This window comes from Musca autumnalis, unplaced genomic scaffold, assembly GCF_047663935.1.
Source record: "Musca autumnalis isolate F117 unplaced genomic scaffold, ASM4766393v1 scaffold_2, whole genome shotgun sequence".
In the NCBI taxonomy this organism is placed as follows: Eukaryota; Metazoa; Arthropoda; class Insecta; order Diptera; family Muscidae; genus Musca; species Musca autumnalis.
Window position 1 is genome coordinate 103,925,474 of NW_027411755.1, and position 26,400 is coordinate 103,951,873.

General features: G+C 37.5%; 2 protein-coding genes and 1 long non-coding RNA gene across 7 annotated transcripts in view; 2 read left to right on the top strand and 1 right to left on the bottom strand.

Moving 5' to 3' along the window:
* The window catches only part of LOC141394387 (uncharacterized), a 102,103-nt gene extending 94,835 nt beyond the window's left edge, over positions 1–7,268 (top strand). For both annotated transcript variants that reach the window (XR_012410392.1, XM_073968655.1), the window contains exons 2-3: positions 903–977; positions 1,041–7,268. Coding sequence is in view for 1 of the 2 variants with exons in the window: in XM_073968655.1 (XP_073824756.1) it covers positions 903–977; positions 1,041–1,185 (220 nt within the window). In the remaining variant the exon portion in view is untranslated. The remainder of the gene's footprint in view (positions 1–902; positions 978–1,040) is intronic.
* LOC141394388 (uncharacterized) lies at positions 389–12,292 on the bottom strand. Its single transcript, XR_012410393.1, has 6 exons — positions 11,986–12,292; positions 11,566–11,910; positions 11,330–11,509; positions 10,978–11,152; positions 1,371–2,251; positions 389–1,297 (listed from the first exon to the last, which is right to left on the bottom strand). It is a non-coding gene; the product is annotated as an uncharacterized lncRNA (long non-coding RNA).
* Positions 12,293–17,553: 5,261 nt separating this feature from the next.
* Nipped-B (Nipped-B cohesin loading factor) overlaps positions 17,554–26,400 on the top strand; it is a 512,008-nt gene continuing 503,161 nt past the window's right edge. The window contains exons 1-3 of one of the 4 annotated variants that reach the window (XM_073968649.1): positions 17,569–17,810; positions 17,867–17,958; positions 18,018–18,189. In XM_073968649.1, the coding sequence (XP_073824750.1) occupies positions 17,883–17,958; positions 18,018–18,189 (248 nt within the window). In that variant the 5' untranslated portion in view covers positions 17,569–17,810; positions 17,867–17,882. Of the gene's footprint in view, positions 17,959–18,017; positions 18,190–26,400 lie in introns of all 4 variants that reach the window. The other 3 variants (XM_073968651.1, XR_012410391.1, XM_073968650.1) reach the window with 3 other exon arrangements.

The following is a 26,400-nucleotide window of genomic DNA, read 5'->3' on the forward strand; positions in this document are numbered from 1 at the left end:
GTCAGGCTTAATCACATAGTCGTTGTTTTAATATTTTATTAAAACAACTTGTTATGTAACCGCCTAATGCGGCGCTATGGTGGGGTTCCGGCTTGCTCATACGAGGCACATTTATTCAGGGGGTTCTCAACCCTGCCACCATCAGCCCTAGGGGTCGAACAATCAATTTCAGGAAGAGGAAACACACACATACAAAATAAAACGACAATACACCACACGACCATGACTCAGGGACTTGGTGTTTCTTGTCCCCACACTCAGCCCGCCCATCCTTGACCCTTTTGTCCTGAAAACATAATATTAAAGGGCCCCGTATCCACGACCACCTACCTCATTTGCAACCTACAACCTAACTTTCCTCTCTTACAAATAAACACTTAAAAATTCATATTAATCGATACAATCAAACATTAAAAACATTTATTTTCATAGTTAGATAGATTAATCCTACACTTAAAACATATTTTATAAACAAAAACTGTCAGAATAATGAACTTCTAACCCCTATCGTTTTCTGTGAGTCAAAATCTCAGATTACCACTAGTATACAAAAAGGATGTTTTATATTTATGCCAAATCTGGCCACTTCATTAAACTCTGTTTCCCTCCTAATCGAGCTGGGTTAGTGGCAAAAGCTGGACGTTACCATATGATCCAGTACACAAAATTAAACAAAACCAGGAAATTCCTTCTTATATTTGGTGCAACCCTATACCCACTTTTCTTACTAGGAGTTAAAAATCCTCACATTAGCACACAAAAATTTGTCTTAGATTCTAATGAACTAACTACTGACGATCACAACTTATTCTAATAAACAAATATTTTAAACTTTTCTTCGTCTTGGTTTGACTTTTTTCGTTAAAAATTAATCATGTATATCTTATTTTTCTTCATTCCAGGTATTATAAAGCGCGCATGCGCAATCCTTGGCTACCACTGGTTATGTATCAAGCCGCTGGATCAACTTTCAAAAGGTATATAGACACAAATAATTATTTTTACCTCGTATCCAGATACTTATTTATTTTTAATTTCAGGTATGATTTTGGGGAATTTCTTAGTGGCGTTTCTCCTCAAGTACAATCATCTTCTTCGGCACTTTGGAATTACTCGAGCTTTGCACACACAGGACTTTGCGCCAATAGCAGTCTATCCTCAAAACTTTGGATGGTTATGTTTTAAAGATTTTTTTGCGGTTTCCATAAAAATTTGGCTGGCTTCCTCCTGGCCAATATTTGGAGGAGCCAGTGTTTTGTCTGTTTTTGGTTGCGGTTAACTTGGATTTTGGCGATATCTTTAACAAACACAAGAAGAAAAAAACATTCAACAATAAGCCTACTGTTTAAGCACTATGCATATTAACTTACATTTGTTTGTACGCTGTTGCGTGGATTTGAAAGGAATGGTATTTGTTACCAATGAAGTAAATAATTGCACGAAGCGTTTGCTTCGGTCGGCTTTAGAAAACCGGAAAACCGGAAACGTTGTAAGTCGGGAAATGTGCTATGTAAAAGTGCTGCCACTGTCAGGGTTGCATTATTTACGATATTGGAGGAGTGCTGTAATCCAAATACCACCATGTGAGGGCTTATAGGTATCCTTAGGTTGGGTTTAGAAATAAATATAGATAAACGTCGGAAAAATTAAGAAAATAAGGAAAAGAGGGAAAATTCGCGTCTTTCCAAGCTTATAAAAGGGCCAACGAAACGAAAATGCGCTCTTGTTTTAAACTGGTGTTCTTCAGAAGTCAATCCTTAAGTGGATTTATATATCCAGCTTTACCATACTATTAAATTAACCCCATTTTTTTAAATAAAACAACTAGTTTGAAGTTGATTTCTTTATTAATAAAACTGAATCTTGTATTTAAATACATGTCGTGGTCGATAACAACCAAATGTGAGTGTGGTCATTGTGCTGTGTTGTAATACAAATAAGTCATAGTGTTGTATATATTGTTTTTTTATTTAAAGATATCGCCAACCTGCAAATCCCCATATCCACTGACCTCCCCATCTTTCTAAGCGGAGAGGTCAGCTCAGTTTATCGAAAAGAAATAAGGCCGTAAAGAAGTAGTGAGAAGTTGAGTTTGATTTTGGCCAGTCCGATCCTTAAAGCATTTTTGCGGTAATCATCTGGGGAAACACAAAAAAAAACCCAAGAGTATGTTCGGTTGGATAACCCCAGGTAAAACAGAAAAGGTATATATATGTTAAGTAACATCCGAAAAGCACCAGTTCAGCAACTCCTGGAAAGAGAACGTAAAGAGAAGCCATATTAAGTATCAATGAAACTCGAAGAAGAAGAAAATATAAAAAAGGTTAAAAATTTTGCTGAATTTTAAATTCAAAAGAAAACAAACAAAAAATTGCCAAACTTTAAATCTAAACTAAAAAACTAAAATTTTACTAAAAATTACAAAAAAATATATCTATATATAAGAAAACTATAAATTAAAGTTAACAAAAGATAACAAGATTAATCGCAAGAAAAGAGAAACGAATATTAAGCTTAAGATTAAAAAAAAAATATTTACTAGGTTAAGTTGCGCCGTTGAAGTGTTGTCCTTATGTGGTAATTGTAGTCTTACTTATTGTGAGGGACATTAACTCCTTTGTTACCAAATATCATTGAGTGTAGGGTTACCCCCGAATTACAGAAGATATTTTGTCATTTTTTTAAAAGAGCTCTACTAGGCAGGTACTATCAGTGTAGAAAATACGCCAGATTTGGCATCATTGTGTTTGTTTCCTTTTGTAATGGTGGGTGATCTGAGTAAGTGACTCATCCGAATTTTTAAATGCTGCCTAGGTGTTAATGTTTCGATTTGTTTTTTTGTTATATTTGTACGTTATGATTAAGAGCAATAATGTCAATAAACCGTATTGAATGTGAAAGAGAAATGATGTGTTAATCTTTGTTTGTAAGAGAGGGAAGTAGGTCGTATTTTGTAATGAGGTGAGTGTCAGTGGAAGCTGGGGCCCTTATAAAAAATTATATTTCGGAGCTAAGGGTCAAGGATGGGCGGGCAGGTGTGGGAAGAAACACCAACTTCCCTTGTTTTAGGTGTACGAAGTGTTAGTGATCGTTTTGTATTGTTTATCTGTTTCAATTTCAAATAAAATTGTTCGTCCCCTAGGGCTATGGTTGATTGGGTTGGGACCGCCCTGAAGATGGCCCCCTAAGCTTGCCGGATACCTCACCATAGCGCCACAGTAGGTGGCTCGTAACAATATGGCGCCCAATCGAAAGAAGAAAACGTCTAAAATCAGTGCAATTACATCTAGGCACCGTGCAATAAACCATAGGGTTACAATAGGCGTAAACGAAAATCGCATTTTCTTTAAGTAACTATGTGATGTTGCAGACACAGCTTTATTTCTCAAAACTGTGATATACGTGCAATATTATATTAAGTTTATTAGAAAATTAGGATTTTCGTTCCATGTACTAGGGTCAGCTACAATAATCTTGTTCGTCAATGTAACAATGAATGTATTGTTTTTATGACCTGTCATATTTTTGTGTTTCTGTATGTTTTGTATGTAGAGTAGGTGCAATAGACGAAGGGTTAACATAGAGGAATTAATGTGCAATAGCTGTTGTGAAGAAGTAATCACAATATGCATTGTAATAAAGTACTCGTTACGAGATCTCCTTTTGAAATGTCTTTCGAAAACTGCGTAGTGTTGCCCATTTACATTTTTATTTTTTTTTTGACGAAATCGATGTATAGATTTGGCATAGGAACGAGTGCAGTAGCTATTATGATGAAACGATCACAATGTGCATTGCACTTTGTCTCTTTCACGAGATCTTTTTTTTTTCAATTGTTAAAAAAATGCCGTGGTGTTAGGTCTAAATGTTGTTATTGTTAAAAAAATGTTAAGTCCAGTCAAGCAGTACACCTTAAACAACCTTAATAGGACACTACTTAATACAAGAGATGTTGTTAGAATAAAGAGAAATAACAATAATCATAAAGAAAAAATCAAAAAATCCACAAATATCACCTCAGATGCGAATTGAAAATACGATTAACTCCCTCTCATATGTATTAAATATTAAATCAATAACCAAAAATATTTGTTTGTCTATGTGTTTTGATGTTGAATATTATATGTTATCCTAATTCCCCTTTTATATTCATTTGTTTGATTATTAGTATTAATTTTTATTAGCCACTAACATTTTTATTAGAGTATCTGTGTAGTTTTTTATAATTTATTATCTCCAGTTAATTTATTTTTTATTTCCATGTTTGTTTATTTAATGTTTTTTCATCCCAACTCGTATACATATTCTTTCATAAAAATATATCGTGTAAAACTGAGTGTAAAAAAAGCTCACGAATACTGTCAGTCGTCAAATTTCTTTCTCAAAATTTAATCAATTGGATTGTTAATCATATTCATGTCTAATGAGTGATTATTCCTCTGGAAAAAGAAGAAGTAAGCGCAATAGAACAATAGCTTTTGACACCAGCAGAATTTACGCTTTTTCACCTAGACCTAATCAGAAAAAGAGAAAAACAGCCTCCAAAATGGAACAGTCAAACATGAATATGGACTCAACAATCAGGGACTTATCAGGATCCATTATTAATCCTCAATCTAGTACTGGTGCGACTGCCAGGTTACAGTCAAACCTACCTCGGACGCCTACCACTGTAAACGAACAATCTGAAGTCAACCAACTCATCAGGAACATGGTACAGGAAAGCGTAAGAGACGCCCAGGTTCACTTGAGATCTTTGGTTGCAGAAAGCGTATCGAAGGAAATGGATAGGGTATACTCAATAATAGATAAGTTGAATGAGAGCGTAGATAGGTTAGCACTGAATGGGCAAATGAATCCGCCACCCCAGTCAGCACAGTCACATGTGTCGACAAACCCTAGTTCGGAAATCCCACCACAACGAACAGATAGTGCCAACATTGGGAATCGCAGAAATAATGTAGCCCCATCAATATTCGTGACAGGGCCCCAAGGAATAAGATTGGAACGTTTTGGTCTGAATTTCTCAGGAAAGCCCAACAGTTTATCAGTAGAAGATTTTATTTATAGGGTAGAGTACTTTCAGCAACATTACAGGCTGGCTTGGGAAGACATACTCAATGAGTTCCACATTCTCTTATCTGGACCGGCCCATGAATGGTTTTGGCTCCAGCAGAGAACAAATAACATCAATGATTGGAATTCCCTAAAACATGGGTTAAACGAAAGGTTCAAAACGAGACGTACGTGTTTTGAAGAAATGCGTGACCTATTAGAACGTAAACAGGGACCAAGTGAATCCATTGACTCATTTTTTGACGACATTAATCTGATGAGGTCAAAATTGGAGAGGCCAGTACGCGAATATGAAATGATATCGCTGGTGAAAAAGAACTTACGCAAAAATTTGTCTAGCATTGTCTATTCCATGCCCGTATCGTCTCTAGAGCAACTTAGAGTGGAGTGTCTAGAGGTGGAGAAAACATTTTTCCGACGTGATCAGGGTCCTCCAGCACCACCACCCTTAGTGCACAAGCCAATGCGTGTGCATGCCATACTGGAAGAGGATATCGAATACCATAACTTTGAAGATTCCGAAGGAACATTAGAAGTGTCGGCCATGAATTCATTAGTCTGTTGGAACTGTCAAAGTCCCGGACATGGATTCAGAGATTGTCCGTCTTCCCAAAGAGGACTATTTTGTTTCAAATGTGGAAGGCCAAACACTATAACCCCTAAATGTCAAAACTGCAAGGCGGGAAACATGAGGAAGAACATGGTTGCAGCGGGGAACCATCGTTCCTCAGAACCACCCGCTGCGCCGAACACACAATCGATTTAAAAAATGCGAACAGAACAACGTATTCCCAAATTCGCCATTATCTTCCGCTGGACGTAAGACAACAACATTACCTCAATAGAAGGTCCGAAATTTTTAATGAAAACCCAGTTAAAGTCAATGAGCAATCAAATACGAATTTACCAACAAAAGCAACCGCCAATAAACAGAAAAAGAATCAACAAAGAATAGTGAAATTAAGACAGAGGCAGAAAGAAATGAAAACTTTAAAAAAATTAATATCGGAAACTGTCATCCGATACAAATCCGGAAAAGACCCGAGGCCCCACGCCACCATCAAATTGGAGGGAAAGGAGATTAGAGGTCTATTAGATTCAGGTGCTTCGGTATCCATATTAGGGAAACACTGTCGCGAAATAGCTGATGAATTGGGTTTGAACGTATATCCTCAGCATACAAATGTGAGTACCGCATCAGGTGAAACGCATCGTATATTGGGAAAAGTAGAGGTTGACATTGAATATCAACAAAAGGTTGGCACTATGAATCTTTACTTATGTCCGGATCTTGAGCAAGACCTCTATTTAGGGATAGACTTTTGGAAGTTATTCGAAATTGCTCCGGAAATATTTTCGGTATACGAAATTAATGTGGATCTGCAAAAACAAATCCATGGAAGCTCTACCAACGAAAATACAAATATGCACAGTCTGACAGTGGAGCAACAGAAGAGGCTGGACGAGATAATAAAGAAGATAATGGAAGATAATGGATTAGGTTGTACAAAGCTGGAGAAACACGCCATTAAATTAGTAGCAGGGGCAAATCCGGTCAAGGATAAACATTATCCGTTGTCACCGGCAGTTCAAGAGATCGTGTACAATGAAATAGATAATATGCTCGCTCTGAAGGTTATTGAAGAGAGTGATTCGCCGTGGAGTAATCGGACTACGATAGTGAGAAAACCTAACAAAAATAGATTTTGTCTCGATGCGAGAAAACTTAATGCCCTAACTGTAAAGGACGCGTATCCCCTACAAAATATAGATGGGATATTAAGCCGTATTGATCAAACCCACTATATTAGCAGTGTCGACCTGAAGTATGCGTTTTGGCAGATCGAGCTGGAGGAAGAAGCCAAGCCCTATACTGCCTTTACCATACCAGGTCGACCACTGTATCAGTTCAGGGTAATGCCGTTTGGCCTCTGCAATGCGGCGCAGAGGCTATGCAGACTAATGGATAAGGTCATACCAGGACGCCTTAAATCAAATGTTTTCATATACCTGGATGATCTTCTCATTATCGCTGATGACTTTGAAAATCATTTGAAACTATTGGAAGAAGTAGCTGTATGCCTGCAAAGAGCGAATTTGACTATCGGGCTTAAAAAGTCGTTGTTCTGCTTTCGGGAACTGAAGTATCTCGGCTTCATAATCGGAAGCGGAATGTTAAAAACTGACCCCGATCAGTGCGATACGAAAGATTCCACCTCCGAAATCACCTAGAGAAGTGAGAAGTTTCCTCGGCACTGCAGGGTGGTATCGAAGATTTATCAAAGATTTCGCGTCAATTTCGGCAGCCCTGACAGACACATTAAAGAAGGGACAAAAGTTCAACATGACCCCGAAAGCAATGGAGGCTTTTCTATCACTAAAACAGGCTCTAACATCAGCGCCGGTTCTTATTCACCCCGACTTTAGTAAAGAATTCTATATCCAATGTGACGCCTCGGAATATGGAATCGGTGCGGTACTCTTTCAAAAGAATAAGGATGGTGGAGAGAATCCTATAGCCTTTTATTCTCAAAAGCTTAATGCAGCCCAGAAGAACTATACAGTCACAGAAAAAGAGTGTTTGGCCGCAGTTTTGGCCGTAAAAAGGTTTCGCCCTTACATTGAATTGATGAAGTTCACGATAATTACGGACCATGCCAGCCTAAAATGGCTGATGGCCTTGAAAGATTTGAGCGGGAGACTTGCGCGATGGTCACTTCAATTACAGGCCTACGATTTTACTATAGAACACCGGAAAGGTTCACAAAATATAGTAGCAGACACACTATCTCGGATGCCTGTAGAGTCAAATATCCTTATAGAGGAAATAAGCGATGACGACATTTTAGACTTCGAGACCACTGCCTTTGAAAATGAGGAATATGTCGAACTGCGTAACACCATCGCACAAAATAAAGAACAACTACCGGATTTAAAAATCGTCGATCATAAAATATATATTCGCATGAAGAACATTGAACAGGAATTGGTAGAATTTGAGTGGAAGTTATGGGTACCCCAAGACATAACCTATGTTTTAATTGAAAAGGCGCATATATATGGTAATTCAGTGCATGATGGGATGACAAAAACCTTAAATCGTTTGAAAACATTATATTATTGGCCCAAAATGTCATCCCAGGTCAGACAATTTGTGCGAAACTGTGAAGTTTGTAAAGAAACTAAGCCAACCAACCAACATATGAATCCGACAATCGGAGGGGAAGTGAAAACCCAGAGGCCTTTCCAGAAATTGTACATCGACTTTCTGGGAAAGTACCCTAGGTCTAAGAAAGGTAACGCCTACATATTTATAGTCGTGGACCACTTTACGAAATTCACCTTCTTGCACGCAATGAGAGAAGCCACAGCGCAAAACGTAGTACAATTCCTGGAGAACCAAGTATTCCATATATTTGGTGTGCCAGAGACCATACACAGTGATAATGGGAAGCAGTTCCTCTCAAAAGTATTCGAGAAAATGTTAGCTAATTATAGGATAACTCACCTAACCACGGCCTTTTACTCTCCGCAATCCAACGCGTCGGAGCGAGTAAACCAGTCCGTGATAGCTGCGATACGAACTTATGTTGAGAAAGATCACCGTGACTGTTATCTATATTTGGCAGAAATCGAACAAGCTCTTAGAACCTCAGTCCATTCAGCAACCGGAGTTAATCCGTTTTTCGCACTGTTTGGATATAACATGTTCACCAGTGGCACGGATTACAAACTGGCAAAAAAACTCCAATCCCTAAACGATCACCAAATTGAACAACTCAATAGATCAGAAAGATTAGAATTGATGAGAGAGCGGATGAAGGAAAATCTACATCAAGCGTATTTATCCAGCGCGAAAAGGTATAATCAACGAGCACGAATTGTCAAATTTTTACCGGGGCAGGAAGTGTATAGGAGAAACCACACCCTTTCGGATTTTAAAAACAATGTTAATGCCAAGTTCTGCAAAAAATTTCTTAAATGCAGAGTAGTAAAACCAATTGGCAATAATATGTATGAACTCGAGACGCTTCAGGGAAACCACTTGGTAATTACCATGCTAAAGACATCAGGATATAAACAGACTGCAATGAGACTGTGATAGGATACTTTGAGTTCAGTAGTAGATCAATTAGATGTAGTCACGACTGTCCGAAATTACAATTCGGTGCTGCATCTAACAATATTTTAAAAAGATCTCGTTATATTTTTGTGTTTATATGTTTGCCTAGCCCGGCTGATGAGACTTATATTCAGGGCGTGGGAGTTCCCCACGTTGAGAAAGAAAAATTTAATAGTCGTCTCCCACAACAACACAAAACGATGCTTTGTTCCAAATATGTTGAAAAAAATATACAAAGTCTGAAAAAGCTTAAAAAAAAACATCGCACAACTATGTAGATATATAGCAAAACAGTTTATGCGTACGAAGAGCAACATACCCAATACACAAAGTAGAATCACCATTCACCTGTGTAAAATATGCTGTCACAACAACACTGAAAATCGTTTTCAACTATGTTTAATCCATCAAATAAATTCCAATGTTCTCTCCTTACTATCTGTAGCAAGTTGCTAAAAGCGTTTTAAGATATTGCACAAACAATAGTGAAGGATTTTCGTTCAAAAGTTTTTTTGTCTAAATTAAGGCCCAAAATTGTTCGCCATTTATCCAGTGAACATGCAGGCATGCAAAATAAATAACATCGAATTTTTCCCACAAAGATGTATTGTAATTTGTCAGTAACATTATTCCACAATAATTTTTGTTTTGAGCGGAGGAACCATAAAATTACGAAACCTTCTCGGCACAAAGTGTTCATGAACTGCGATGTATACTCAGGTACACCGAAACAAACTAAATATTTAATTCCATAATACTCCAAGCTTAATGTTATCCATCATACACACTCCCACGAAAAGGGACCACAAACAATTGAAAGTCACAACAACACTGAAAATTGTTTTCAACTATGTTTAATCCATCAAATAAATTCAGATGTTCTCTCCTTACTATCTATAGCATGTTGCTAAAAGCATTTTAAGATATAGCACAAACAATAGTGAAAGATTTTCGCTCAAGAGTTTTTGTCCCAATTAAGGCCAAATAATTGTTCGCAATTTATTCACTGAACACGCAGGCATGCAAAATAAATAACATCGAATTTTTCCCACAAAGATGTATGGTAATTTGTCAGTAAAATTATTCCACAATAATTTTTTTTGAGCGGAGAAGCCATAAAATTACAAAACCTCCCCGGCACAAAGTGTTCATGAACTATACAGGTACAACGCAACAAACTAAAGATATAATTCCATAACAATCCAAACGTAATGTTATCTATCATACACCACCCCATAAAAAAGGGCAATAAATTTTCAATTGTTTATTGCTTTTATGCACTAGGGAACGAAGAACCAAATAAATCCTACAAATCCATATTTTTTAAGCTATCCGGAAGCCGGCAACTGATTTCACAAGTAAAGTTAGTTTATTTTGATAGCCTGACATTGGTCATATGGGAGTACACATTTTGTTTAAGCACACAGACACGTATTTGCTTTGATTGGTTTCCTTTTGATGCATATATTGATGTTCATTGATGCATATATTGATTTATTTTGATAACCAACTCCGTTTTAATAATAATAATAATAATAATAATAATAATAGTGATTCTTTGACATAGCTAAAACAAAAAAACACACACACACTGCCTGTGTTTCCACCCTTTTTTGGAGTGTTTGTTGTTGTTGTTTTTGGGTTGTCGTTTTCCTTTTTGCTTGCAGCAACATTCAGGAATGCACACTCATTTATATTTTTTTTGTCCATAACACACTTGTATCTTCCATAAGCACCATTATTGATAAATAATGAGAACAGAAATAGTATTCACTTACCTGGCTTAAAAGGTTTTAGATTTAGGGTCCAGCATGAAATTAGACAAACGCCTACACAGAATCGAAATCCCAGCACATCCGCGAAGATTTGTTCTGATATGTCCAGTGATCAGACAGCGTGTGTTTAATCCGTTTAAGTGTACACATTCCATGTGTGTCTAATGCAATTAACTACCTAAAAAGATAAATAAATAACAAAATTAGCGATGGGTTACAATTATGTAAACATAAACATAACATGTGCATAACACGTTTCTGTGCGAGAAATATCTATCCATCGAATCTGCACAATTTTTAAGAGGAACCGAGGAGAAAATACTGCTACAATAAACTAGAAAAAAATATTGCCCACCTTGAACCGAACGTTAGTAATCCATTCCATTCCAGTAAGATTGTGGGAGGCAGATTGATTAAAGTATTTCCCTGCCAGCAAGCAATGCTACGATGGTCAGAGCGGGCTATCAGGTTGTGTTCTCTCCTAGGCATGTTATACCAGTTGGTTTGCAAAAATAATATCCACCGTTTAATTTACCTAAAAGGGGGAAAAATTAGTTAAATATCAACTTTATCGAAAAAAATATATATTACCTTTTAGCTGCGTTGCGTGTGTTGTTTTGACTTTGGTTGTTTCAGCACTCAAATGAATGACACCCAAAAACAAAGACAGCTGTATGTCTTGGCCAAATTCGGGCATTCACAAGTAATGGACAACACAAGAAAATGCGTGCACATAGAAGTAATAAATGGCATGGAATGTTTTTTTAGCATGAATGAAATTTTTGTCCGTTTCATGTATGACACGGTGTGTGTGTGTGTGGGTGAGACACCAATGGAGGCTGCTGGTTGTTTGAATGAAAAGGCGTACACACATACTCACGGCGTAAATGGAAGCCGAACCGAAAGAGAAAAAAGTTTTTTGTAGTTTTCTTTTCACTGGAAATACATATTAAAGATTTATGAATATGAAAAGACTATGAATGATCGGTAGGGACATTTTGTATTACTTACCATTGTCGGATAATGATTATCAGGCGTTTTGCCAACTCCGCCTATTTTAGAGACCGCGTGTCCGCCAGTAGAATTCCCATTCTCCAGGTTAATGTAGCCAATTTTGTTATATGTGGGTCCGAAATCAAATTGCCAGATCCACGCACATCACCATCCCCGTAGTGTTTCTCGTGGATGATGAAGTTTTGTTGCGTGGATTTGAAAGGAATGGTATTTGTTACCAATGAAGCAAATAATTGCACGAAGCGTTTGCTTCGGTCGGCTTTAGAAAAATGGAACCGGAAACGTTGTAAGTCGGGAAATGTGCTATGTAAAAGTGCTGCCACTGTCAGGGTTGCATTATTTACGATATTGGAGGAGTGCTGTAATCCAAATACCACCATGTGAGGGCTTATAGGTATCCTTAGGTTGGGTTTAGAAATAAATATAGATAAACGTCGGAAAAATTAAGAAAATAAGGAAAAGAGGGAAAATTCGCGTCTTTCCAAGCTTATAAAAGGGCCAACGAAACGAAAATGCGCTCTTGTTTTAAACTGGTGTTCTTCAGAAGTCAATCCTTAAGTGGATTTATATATCCAGCTTTACCATACTATTAAATTAACCCCATTTTTTTAAATAAAACAACTAGTTTGAAGTTGATTTCTTTATTAATAAAACTGAATCTTGTATTTAAATACATGTCGTGGTCGATAACAACCAAATGTGAGTGTGGTCATTGTGCTGTGTTGTAATACAAATAAGTCATAGTGTTGTATATATTGTTTTTTTTTATTTAAAGATATCGCCAACCTGCAAATCCCCATATCCACTGACCTCCCCATCTTTCTAAGCGGAGAGGTCAGCTCAGTTTATCGAAAAGAAATAAGGCCGTAAAGAAGTAGTGAGAAGTTGAGTTTGATTTTGGCCAGTCCGATCCTTAAAGCATTTTTGCGGTAATCATCTGGGGAAACACAAAAAAAACCCAAGAGTATGTTCGGTTGGATAACCCCAGGTAAAACAGAAAAGGTATATATATGTTAAGTAACATCCGAAAAGCACCAGTTCAGCAACTCCTGGAAAGAGAACGTAAAGAGAAGCCATATTAAGTATCAATGAAACTCGAAGAAGAAGAAAATATAAAAAAAGGTTAAAAATTTTGCTGAATTTTAAATTCAAAAGAAAACAAACAAAAAATTGCCAAACTTTAAATCTAAACTAAAAAACTAAAATTTTACTAAAAATTACAAAAAATATATCTATATATAAGAAAACTATATGTTGGGGTCTTGGTTGGTAAAATGAGGAACACACAATTTATATTTTTATACAAAAGAACACAATGTTTATTTAAGGAAGTAAAAACTCAGACTGAAGAAAATTTTCATAATTTTCTGTGTATATGTAATAATATTGACAACTCATATTTCAATGGTATGTAGTTAGAAATATTATTTATGTTTACAGTGAATGTTTTACAAGTGTCTACAACATCTCCCTTTTTTTTAAGTTAATCGATAAATCTGGCTGGCGGTCTACGATTGCGAGTTGGTCTTGAAACTGGTGGAGGTGATGGAGCTGTAGGTGTGCTAAACATTACAGGTGATCGCCGTTCATCTTCAAGAGAGCTAGAAGAATCAGTAATGGAAACAGCATCTGGTTGAGGTTCTATATTTTCGGGATTCTGAATTTGCTGTCGAAGATGTTGCGTAAGCGACTGGTCTTTTTGCTCTAAAAATTGGTGTAGCCCCGGGTTTTAGATGTAGTTCTACTTGTGTTTTCGAGCATTTAGATGGAGTGTTTTGAAATACGTCACTGTATTCTGATTTAATTTTCGACAGTTCATTATTGATAGATTCTTTTGTTTGTAATTGACAACAAATGCTGTTAAGTGGTTTGTCCCACAAGCCAAAAATTTCACACCAATCTGCACCAAAAATGCAAAGAGTATCAATGTCTACTACAGATAAAATACATTGTTGTACATCACCTGATAGCCGTACTTGACATGGAAACTCGGCTATGACTTTGATTTTGTTTTTGGAAGCACTTGTTACGAACTTGTCATCGCATTGCGTTCCTGGCTTTCCCATTTTCATCCAGAGTTTCTTACCAATAATGGAAATGTCTGAAGCGGTGTCGATTTGCATTTTGATATCATGACCTGTTCCTCCTGATGATGATGGGTTTATAGTGGCCTTGACGAATTTCCGATTTGAAGCGGATGATAGTCGATTGACTTGAACGACACTTGTCTGAGGCGAATTTGATTTCTTGTGTTGATTGAATTTCTTCTGACCTTGCATTGATTTGTTCGGTTTTTTAGAATTACAATAACCTTCCTTATGTCCTGTGACCTTGCATTGTGTACATGTGTGCTTTGCGTAGTTGCAAAATTTGGAGTAGTGCATCCCTCCACAATTCCAACATGGTGTTTTGGGAACTTTTGTGTTCTGATTAGCTTGATTTTTCCAATGTTTATTATGTGATTTGACAACATGTACATTTGTTGGTGAATTTTCTTGTACCATGGCTGTATCATGTTTCAAATTAAGCAGTCTTTGGGCTTGAGTGACTAACTTATTCAGAGAATTGTTAGAATCATCCTCCAATGATGACAAACATCTCGTTCGAACTTCTGAATCGTTGTGCGCTTGTAGGCCACAAACAAATACAAGACACTTAAACTGATCTGGAGTCATTTCCGAGAGCTTGAAATTTTCACATGCTACATTTACCCTTGCCGCGTAGGCAACCAGATCCTCTTGAGGTTTTTTAGTTATTTGCAAACATTTGTATCTTGTGCTGAACAAAGATTCTTGTAATCCAAAAATTTCTTTCAAGATTTTGACTGACTCTGCAAACGAATTGTCCCTTGGATTCTTAGGTAAAATGAATGATGCGTATTTGCTATATGCAACAGAATTCAGTTTCCGCATTAACAATCGTACTTTGGCAGCATCGTCCAGCGAATTTCCTTCAACCAAGAATATATCTTCATATCTGGAATACCAATTATTGAATGTTAAACCTTCTGTTTCATCGTAGCAAAATTCCGAAATGCTGTTGGATAATTTCTCAATTAATTGTTCATTATTAAGAGGAGTTCCATTCGTCAAGCTTGCTAGGAGTTTGCTCTGCAATTCCAATAGTTCCAAAACTTTTTGATCTGCCATAATCCTCGTCGCCAATTTGTTGGGGTCTTGGTTGGTAAAATGAGGAACACACAATTTATATTTTTATACAAAAGAACACAATGTTTATTTAAGGAAGTAAAAACTCAGACTGAAGAAAATTTTCATAATTTTCTGTGTATATGTAATAATATTGACAACTCATATTTCAATGGTATGTAGTTAGAAATATTATTTATGTTTACAGTGAATGTTTTACAAGTGTCTACAACACTATAAATTAAAGTTAACAAAAGATAACAAGATTAATCGCAAGAAAAGAGAAACGAATATTAAGCTTAAGATTAAAAAAAAATATTTACTAGGTTAAGTTGCGCCGTTGAAGTGTTGTCCTTATGTGGTAATTGTAGTCTTACTTATTGTGAGGGACATTAACTCCTTTGTTACCAAATATCATTGAGTGTAGGGTTACCCCCGAATTACAGAAGATATTTTGTCATTTTTTTATATTGTGTGGGCGAATTATTATGTCCCTAGACCACCTAAAAGAGCTCTACTAGGCAGGTACTATCAGTGTAGAAAATACGCCAGATTTGGCATCATTGTGTTTGTTTCCTTTTGTAATGGTGGGTGATCTGAGTAAGTGACTCATCCGAATTTTTAAATGCTGCCTAGGTGTTAATGTTTCGATTTGTTTTTTTTGTTATATTTGTACGTTATGATTAAGAGCAATAATGTCAATAAACCGTATTGAATGTGAAAGAGAAATGATGTGTTAATCTTTGTTTGTAAGAGAGGGAAGTAGGTCGTATTTTGTAATGAGGTGAGTGTCAGTGGAAGCTGGGGCCCTTATAAAAAATTATATTTCGGAGCTAAGGGTCAAGGATGGGCGGGCAGGTGTGGGAAGAAACACCAACTTCCCTTGTTTTAGGTGTACGAAGTGTTAGTGATCGTTTTGTATTGTTTATCTGTTTCAATTTCAAATAAAATTGTTCGTCCCCTAGGGCTATGGTTGATTGGGTTGGGACCGCCCTGAAGATGGCCCCCTAAGCTTGCCGGATACCTCACCATAGCGCCACAGTAGGTGGCTCGTAACAACGCACAAAAGCATAAATTTAATACACAACCAAAACACAATCAATAAAAACAAAAAAAAACTTTTCTTTTTGTTTAATAAAAATATTTAATTTAAAAAGTAAATCCACTTTTTTGCAATGATACTATTTTTATTCTTATGCACAAAGACAATTGGTTTCTTTGTTACAATCCAAAGGCTAATACAAGGGCTATTTTCCCTCCGTTATGCCTTTTATAGGGCCGCCATCAGCGTGAATTTTCATTTTCTCTCGCGTTTTCGCGCATTTTCCGACGTTTACCAGTTTCCATTATGTTCGCACCTACAGAACCCTTTAAGCCCCCACAGTGTTGTATTCTTTTACAGGTCTTCACCTGGCAACACTGTAAATCTAGCATGTGAACCGGCCGCCTAAAATATCCGGTTCAGTTATAATTTGCCGACACCTACGTTCACCACGTATTTCAAATGCTGCCTATTATTAAACACAAATAAATTGGCTAAACGCCATAAAACCCACGCAACAAACTTTAATTTATTAGTGGGAAAAAATTGGCGATGTTTACCAAGGGGTAAGGCAGGGAATACTATAGTTTCAGATCTCGCCACAGATCTTCATCAGTTCCCTTGTTTCTTGTTTTTCAACAAGAAACTTTTTATACCCAAGTGTCAATTGCTAGCTCAAATACTCTAAAGCCGCACGCTGAAACTTTCATACGTAACATTCCCATTATTATGGTGTTCTTAGGTCGAGTTCCCCAATACAGTTATTTCATTAAATTACTTTAGTATGGAACTCGATCTATAAACGCCAAAATAATGGGAAAGTTTCGTATGAAAGTTTTAGCTTGTGGCTTTAGAGATAGATACGTGCGCAAAGAAACACTCATGCTCTGTTCCAGAACCTGCAAGAAGCTACTATTTTTTACTACGATAACAATTTTTCCTTTATGTTATCGAAAAAAATAGTAAAAATTTGTAGATTCTTGCAGTACTGGAACAGACCATCAATTGATGTCAAATGTCAATTTTGCTCACAATAATGCATTACTGTGAAATACTTATTTACATTTTTGGTCTGTTCCTTTACTTTTGAATATAGTAAAACCGGCAAAAGTAGTAAAAGTTGTAAACTGCTCCCATATGAATTGTATTGTGTCTGAAGTAAAGGAACGCTTTTCGAGTAAAAAGTGGTAAAACTTGAAGATTCTTGCACGTAAAGGAACAGAGCTTTTGTATGTGATTTTATTCACAATAACGCATTTTACAACTGGTATGAAGATCAGCTGTTTTTGGCGTTACACCTTATTATTCCACCATGGAACGGAGCTACTTTATCACAGGTACCAACATGTACATATTTTGACGTTAAATTAATTATTTAGATTTGCGTTTTTTGTAATGCAATGATTGGCAACTCTGTTAAAAGTTTGGTTTGTGTTTGTGTTCATAAATTTAATATAATTCATAATTCTAATGCGGCGGATTTGATTTTTGTCGAGTTTCCTAGCACCTATAATTACTGTTATTGGAACACGTTAAACTATTTAATATATTTTGGATATCTTCACGTTGTGTATGCAATTTAATATAAAAATTGTAAACTAGCAATTGTGCGCTATACAGAGCCCATTTTTTTGGTACCTATATTACATTCCTAAATAAGTGTTGTTTATGAATCTATGCACTGTTAAAGACGCAAAATCAATCCCATGTTCGATATGACTGAACGTGAAGTTCCCAGTGTGCCGGTGACGACTCTAGCAGGCTTAACAAGTCTATCAGATTGTAAGAATTGCATTAAATTCCATCTATACATATTTATGTAAATATGCAATGTTTTTTAGTGCTCAGCGAATTGCCCGTCTCGGAGTCGTTTGGATCTTCAACATCGCGGAACAAAACACTTCTTTTTCATACATTGGTGGCAAGCGAGTCAAACAATTTGCTTTCATTACGAGATGACGAATTGGCAAGACAATTGGTTTTTGCTATTGAGAAAACTAATGCAGATAAAATGTAAGTATAAGTGTGGCTTAAATGGGCCGCAGTTATTTGATGCACAAGCTTTTAGAAGAGCCAACTGCATCGGTATAAGACAAACTTATTTCATAGAAAATGCGATTTCGAAAAATAACAAACTGGACATGCTACAATTACTTCCCAGGCAACCGCCAGCTGTTTTGATTCTCCTGTAATACTAGTGTCAAATTCCAAAAGACATTTTGTATTCTTATTTCTATTTTCGATATACAGTTTGACAAGTAATTGTTTTCAAACTGAGAAAACGAACACTTTTCATGCATTAATTACTAAAAAATTACAAATAGTTGTGATAAAAATGTCGGGTTTTTTGCAAAAATAAGTTGGTCGACTTATTTAAGACCAAATTGAATGGATAAATAAACAATTAACCCGCTTAGTTCAACAATAATAACCAAAAGAATAATTAACATGTAATGCAAGGTGCCAAGAAAATGTTTTCAAAATGTAATTAAGGTTCCAAAATACGCCATGTTTTCGGTAAATGCTTAAAAATCATGACATTTTATGAATTTCATTCTAAACAAGGATTAGTTGCTAACAAGTATCAGCAATATTAGGCATGGGATATCCCCACTAAGAGGGTTACCATATGGACCAAGGGGGTATCAGATCATATTGCATGCAAACAATGTCCTATAGGTCTCAAGCCGAGAATATCTAAAAACTAAGACGTTTTATGAGTATTTTGGTTTACCAAGATGGTATGACATCAATTACAATGAATATTACCTGCAGCAGAACTCGATCAGGAGGGTTGCCAGATCGACTAAAAATGTACCAGGTCTTAATAACAGTAAACTGGACATCCTAGGCCAACAATTAGATCTTAAAAGTGGTTTATTTAACTGAAATTTAATTTAGGGATAAGCATATTCACTAAAACAAACCAAAATATAACCAAGAAGTACAAAAATCGGTCAGAAATGCATATGGAAGATATTGCTAAATTATACTGAGCTTGCTATAGACATCAAATTTTATCTATTAACAGCCAGATTGAGGAATTCCCGTAAGTTTTTTGGCTTTAATGGTATACCATGGTAACACTGTAGCATTATTTCCCCGTCACTTAGAAATTTTTGTCACAGTATTACTTCACAGTACACGAAATGTCTCCAGTAGGTCATAGTAAGCATTTGCGAAAATTGTAGAAATCTGTACCCCACAAATTTCTAAGGAATATTAGTCTCCAAATGTGCTATTTTCGACTGTTTCATGAAATATTCTTATCTCTTAATAAATTTTGAGTTGAATGAACCACTTGTAGGCTGTGGTTGTGGGCCTAGTTGGTCCCTTTTACTGTTAATAAGGCCTGGTACTTTTTTAGTCGATCTGGCAACCCTCCTGATCGAGCTATTGTGAAGGCAATATTTATTGTAATTGATGGAAGTCCATCCTGGTGAACTAAAAATACTCATAAAATGTCTTAGTTTTCAGATATTCCCGGTTTGAGAGCTATAGGACATCGTTTACATGTAATACGATCTGGTACCCCTTGGTCCATAGGGTAACCCTCTTAGTGGGGACATTCCATGCCTAATATTGTTGATACTTGTTAGCAACTAATCCTTGTTAAGAATAAAATTCATAAAATGTCATGATTTTTAAGTATTTACTGAAAACATGGGGTATTTTGGAACCTCAATTACATTTTGAAAACATTTTCTTGGCACCTTGCATTACATGTTAATTATTCTTTTGGTTATTATTGTTGAACTAAGCGGGTTAATTTTTTATTTATCCATTTATTTTGGTCTTAAATAAGTCGACCAACTAATTTTTGCAAAAAACCCGACATTTTTATCACAACTATTTGTAATTTTTAGGTAATTAATGCATGAAAAGTGTTCGTTTTCTCAGTTTGAAAACAATTCCTTGTCAAACTGTACATTAGGAATATACATACACTTTGTCAAGTAAGAAAACTAGAATTTGTTGTATTAATTGATAAAAAATGAGAGATAATTTTAATGAAAACTTGTTTTTTTTTTTTTTTTTTTTTTTTTTTTGCAAAAATTAGTTGGCCGACTTATTTAAGACAATATAAGTGCATAAACAAACAATTAGTCCACGTAGTATAACAATAATAATCAAAAACAATAACTACATAAAAAGATAGTTGTCAAATAAATGTTTTCGAAATGTAATGGAGGTTCCAAAATATCCCATGTTTTCGGTAAATACTTCAAAATCATGACATTTTATGATTATAATTCTTAATAAGGATTAACTACTAACAAGTATCAGCAATGTTATGTATATGGTTACCATATGGAGCAAGGGAGTACCCGGTCACATTAGATGTAAACAGTGCCCTATAGGCTTCGAACCGTGAATTTCTCAAAAAAATAAGACTATGAGTTTTTAGGTAACCAGGATGGACTGCCATCAATTACAATGAACATTACCTAGAGAATAACTCCATCGGGAGGGTTGCCAGATCGACTAAAATGGTACCAAGACCAAGGCATATTAACAGCAAACGAGACCACCTAGGTTCAGTCACTTGTGAATTAAAGAACTTCAAGAAAACTTACTATTTTAAAGAAAATTTTGTTCGCGTAGCCGAGATTTGTATCTGTCCACAGGAGAAAGTCTTAAATTCCTTAGATAAAATGTACTTTTTTAAAGAATGATGTTTGTTTTTTCGAACATTCCTATTTTAGGTAATATCTTCAGATCGATTTCAATTTTTCGATAGATAGACCTTGTTGCCCTGATTACAAAAAAAAAAAAAAAATTGGCGGCGGCCATAAGCAGTTATCCGGTTTTTTGAACCGAAACCGGATATATAACCGGGTTTTCTGAACCGATATGGGTATCAAAAGAAAGCTTAGGAAAACACCTATCTAGAAATGTAATATTTCCAGCTGTATATAAACCGGTTACAATTTTAGAGCAAATTTTGAGGTATGCGGGCAAAAGTTTCTTTAAAATTGTAAGTTTTCTTAAGTAGCCTATGGATAGGTGCAAATTTCGGCTTCGCGGACAGAAGTTTCTTTAAAATTGTAAGTTCTCTTAGATAGCCGGCCTTCGGCCGGGGATTTAAGACTTTCTCCTACGGCTACGCGGACAAAAGTTTCTTTAAAATTGTAAGTTTTTTTAAGTAGCCGGCCTTCGGCCGGGGATTTCTGACTTTCTCCAATGGACAGGTGCAAATTTCGGCTACGCGGACAAAAGTTTCTTTAAAATTGTAAGTTCTTTTAAGTAGCTGGCCCTCGGCCAGGGATTTAAGACTTTCTCCTATGGACAGGTTCAAATTTCGGCTACGCAGACAAAAGTTTCTTTAAAATTGTAAGTTTTCTTAAGTAGACGGCCTTTGACCGGGGATTTAAGACTTTCTCGTATGGACAGGGGCAAATTTCGTCAACGCGGACAAAAGTTTCTTTAAAATTGTAAGTTTTCTTAAGTATACAACAACAACAATTATGTTTGTATGTTCGTTCTTCTGATCAATCTGGCTCTGGGTCTATCTCCAGTTCCAGGAAAGTGGCTGCTTCGATGGGATGTAACCACAGATCCACTGGAGTTAGATGAGTAGGTTTGGCTGGGCACTTGAAAAGGTGTTTTGTGCCGTGCGGGCCCATGCCGCATACTGGGCAGATGTCTTGGCGCGGTCGATTTCCGCCCAATAAGAATTTAGGCGACTGCAATCTCCCGAGCGTGGTTGAGCCAAAAATACTCTAGTTTGTCGTGGCAGCTGACGCTCCTCAGCTGCGATAGATTGGGGATGTATTTCGAGGACTTTATTCACACTATATTTGCTTGTGACCCTAGCAACTGCATCCGTGTGAATACTATTTAAACCTGCTTGATATGCCTGTTAATCTAGGGGTTCTCTCCTATATTGTTGGACCCCCTCTCTAGAGCATGAATATCCTTCCTGATATGCCTGAATGCGTCGGGCCTAGCCAGCAGATGGTGATTGGGATGGCTCTCACGGTAACACTCAAGCAACGAAAGCATCTCCTTGTGTTACTTTACTGGAAGAATCTTTGCCTCCTCGTGTAAATGGTCCACTGAAGACTTGAGGAGGCACCCTGTTGCTGTTCTCAGGGCGGCATTCTGACAGGTTTAAATTTTTTCCAATTCGTATCACATAATCTCGGGGACCAGACTGGCGCCGCATAGCTTACCACAAACCGACCTATCGCGTTATGTGGTCAACAAGGTTTCTTTATCTGCACCCCAAGTGCTGCCGGCTAGGGACTTGAGGACCTTGTTCCTACTTTTCAGTTTGTCGCAGATAGCTGTGGCGTGCGCGCACCACGTGAAAGTAGTGTCGAATGGGACCCCTAAAATTTTGGGGCAGTTTGTGTCCGGAATTCTGCTACCGTCGACCACGACATTCAATTCTCTTCCAAACTGCGGTGTCCATGTAGTGAACAGAGTGGCTGTTGATTTTGTGGCGGAAATCTGCATATTCCTCCAATGGAAAAAGGTGGTAAGATCGGTTAAATAGTTGTTCAGTCTCCCACAGATGTCATCAGGATAGGTACCCGACGCCAGGATCGTGCAATCATCCGCATACGTTACGATCTCGATGCCGTCGGGAGGGCGCGGAATACAGGAGAGGTAGAGGTTAAACAGTTCCGGAGATATCACCCCAACTTGGGAACTCCCTGTTTCACTCTACGGGATTTGGACTTCTTGTTCCTGAATTCCACGTACGACGGGTCCACACGTATACTTGACTATCCAACATTTCAAGCTTGACCGAAGGGTTGTCTGATCAATGTATCAAAGGCTTTTGATAAGTCAAGCGCCACCATCACTGTTCTATCGCACGGCCGTCTCTGGTTGAGTCCTTGACAAATATGTGTGGTAATGGCGTGGAGCGCAGTTGTCGTGATGTGCTGCTTACGGAACTTGATAGCAAATTGATAGCTATTTCTGATACTGGGGAGGTCTAAGGCCTCAATGGTCTTTTCTACGGGCGACAAAAGCGAAATCGGCCTGTACGATTCACTTTTGCTGGCATCCTTGCCGGGCTTCCGTAGTGCGACCACCCTGCCCATTTTCCAGACTTCGGGAACAATGAGGGTGGATAGCGACAAGTTGAGAACTCCCGGCTCATCCAGCTGCTTCAGCATTACCATGGAGATTCCATCAGGGCCCAACGCTTTGGATGATTTAGCGTTCCTGATGGTATTGGCAACATCATCCATTGTAAACTATGGTGGTTCCTCCTCTACAGGAAGAGATCTGATGCGACGTAATACTCTTCTCTTCGCCCTGTCACTCTCGGGGTGCTCGACAAACTGTCGATTGAAATAACTTGCGCACCTCTTCGGGTCAGTCAACTTAACGTCACCAAACGTGACTGAGGTCCTATCTTCCCTTCTTCCAGGGTTCGAGGGTGACTTAACCGTTGCCCAAAATTCACCTATACCGGCTCCAATGTTGCAACTCTTTAGCTCCCTGACTCTGGGGTCATTGGGTTTGGTTCGACGAAGCTCATTTGCTAATCCCGTCGCCTCTGCTGGGAAGTTTGGTCTTACTTCGGGTATTTGACCAGCTGGAATATGGCAAGCGGCTGCAGCAGTGATGATGTCTCGGAACGTCCTTTCCGCTAACCGAATATCAGAAGGACTGGGCAGTTCTCTGAAGCGGTGATTGGTGAACTCTCTGAAACCCGGCCAATCAGCTTTCTTATGATTGACGAATGTGCGACGTTCAAAGGTAATGAAATCGGGTGGTCTGCTAATGGAGACAATTATGGGAGATGGTCTGAACCAAGGGAAATGACTGGTTGCCAGGTAACGTCATTTCTCAGACCAGGTGACACAATATTTATGTCTGGCGAGCTGTGACACTCTCCTCTAATTCTGGTAGGGGCATCCTCATTGACCGTGCAAAACGTAGAGCTGTCAATCTGCTCAGCCAGCGCTGTACCTCTCTGGTAGTTTGCCAGGGCCGAATGCCACATCTCATGATGCGCATTAAAGTCCCCCAGGACCATACGATTATGGCCTTCCAAATGCGGGATAATGTTAGGCACGTAATCTGAGATACAGCTATTTCTCGGCGGGATGTATACGTTCAGCAACTCTATCTCGGCAGTTCCACACCTGACTGCTACCCCCTTACATTCCATGTATGGGTCATTAGAGACAGGCTCAAGCGAGATAGGTCTGTATTGGACAGAGACTGGTGCAATAGGAAAGCTAATCCCCCACCTCCACTTCTGGTGCGATCCTTCCTTTGCACGTTATAACCATCGCAACGTTGTAAGCTACAGTTATTGTTGAGCTTGGTTTCTTGCACCACAGCGACCTTGATATTCCTCCGACTCATGAAATCTACTATTTCCTCGATCTTACCTCGGAGGCCATTGCAATTAAATTGCAAAAAGGATGCATTTTCCGGGATTGGGGCAACAACGGCTGGTGTTAAAGGCTGTATGTGCGGTTGTTGTCGAGGGGACTGCGGGGGAGTCTCATAATCAGACGACGAGGGAGTTTAATCCGATGACGACTGACTGGGGACTGTATTCACACAGCATGCAGCAACATAGTCCCTGTCGTAGTCCCTCACGTGGACAAGTCCAGGGCAACCCCTTAGATGCACCCACTCCTGACATCTATTGCATGTCACCGAAGGCTGGATGTGTGTGAAGATGCGGATGTGACAAACCGAGCACAAATATATTGTTCCTGGGTTTTCCTCCGTCCCGGCACGGACCAAAAGAATTCGGAGCAGGCATTCCGGGATATGCTGCTCCCAACACAGAAAAACGAAACAAATACAAACATACACTCCGGTTCATCTAAATAGAACCAACCAATATTTGCCTATAAATACCGTTATATCTGACGTTAGGAGAGGAATTGTAAATTACATTTTTGTGGACATGTAGAGTATATAGTAGCCGATATTTTCAATACCTAACATGTTTCACATATACATTATAACGGTACTTTTTACTTTATGAAAAAATGTAAAAATATTAGCATTTTTTATTTTACACAAATCCTTTGTCAGATGTGGTAAACTTTTACAAAAAAACTATTTATAATAATAAATAAAGGCCGTGAGTGTTGATTGCCAAAAAATATTGTGCAACAAATTTGTATTACGGTCTTGGAATTTGATAAAAATTGATGCTTATAGCTCCCAAAAGTATTCATATGCAGAAATCGATAGAAACAATTTACAAAGTCAAAATTTTATACTGAATTATGTTCAAAATTTTCAAGACTACAATAAAATTACAAATAAGTCACATTTGATAGGTTTATGAGTCCGAAACAGATGAAATATGGTAAAGATAACTTAAATTTCTACCTTTCCAATCGTTAATATTTTCGGAAGGAAAGGGTTTGTTTTGATGGTTATGGTATTCACACATCTTTTACTCATAATATAAGTACCGAAGTAAAGTACACAGTAAAGAGCGCCTATGTTTAATTATTTTATTTATTTATTCAATTCATATACTAATACAAAAGCCTTCAAGGCCAATAAATAGTATTAACAAAATATTAAATTCCGAGTAGAAAAAATTATAAAATCTAATTCTTAATGCGTGCTGGTATAATTGGCTCCCCAGCCATTAAAAAATGAAAATCAAGAAAGAGAAAAAAAAGTATAGCTAAAAAGTGGCCAATAAGCAGCAAACATAATTACAGTACAATAAGCAAGGTACATGTCAAGTTTCAATATTGCAACCAAACACCATAGAAGTCATTTAATAGACTTTCATAGACTCAATAAAAAGCGGGAAAAAATTGTTGTTACATAGCAAACGTCATGGAAGACAAAAGAAAATCAAGCAATAAGCACAAACATTGTGAGCAAGTCTATATTTAAGGTTGAGAAGTAATATGATTCAGCACTTTAAGTCGAAAAGCATTATTGGAATGTGAAAAAACTCTCAGATCAAGAGGTAAATAATTCCATAATCTTGCAATGCGTATTAAGAGCGACTTTTCAAAAGTATGTTTCTGTGCCTTTCATCCCATGCGATATCTTCTAAATCCTTGCCCTTGATGTTGACATGAAGCGTTCGGCGGTGAGATTTTCTTTATTTTTTTGGACCTGTAGATGTCCACAGCCAACGAAAGTGGGTGGAACCCATCGATTTGCAATCACTTTCTTTAGATAAAATATTAATTTTTGGATTGAATAGGTTGAAATTTGAGTAATCTTTACCATATTTCCTCTGTTTCGGACTCATAAACC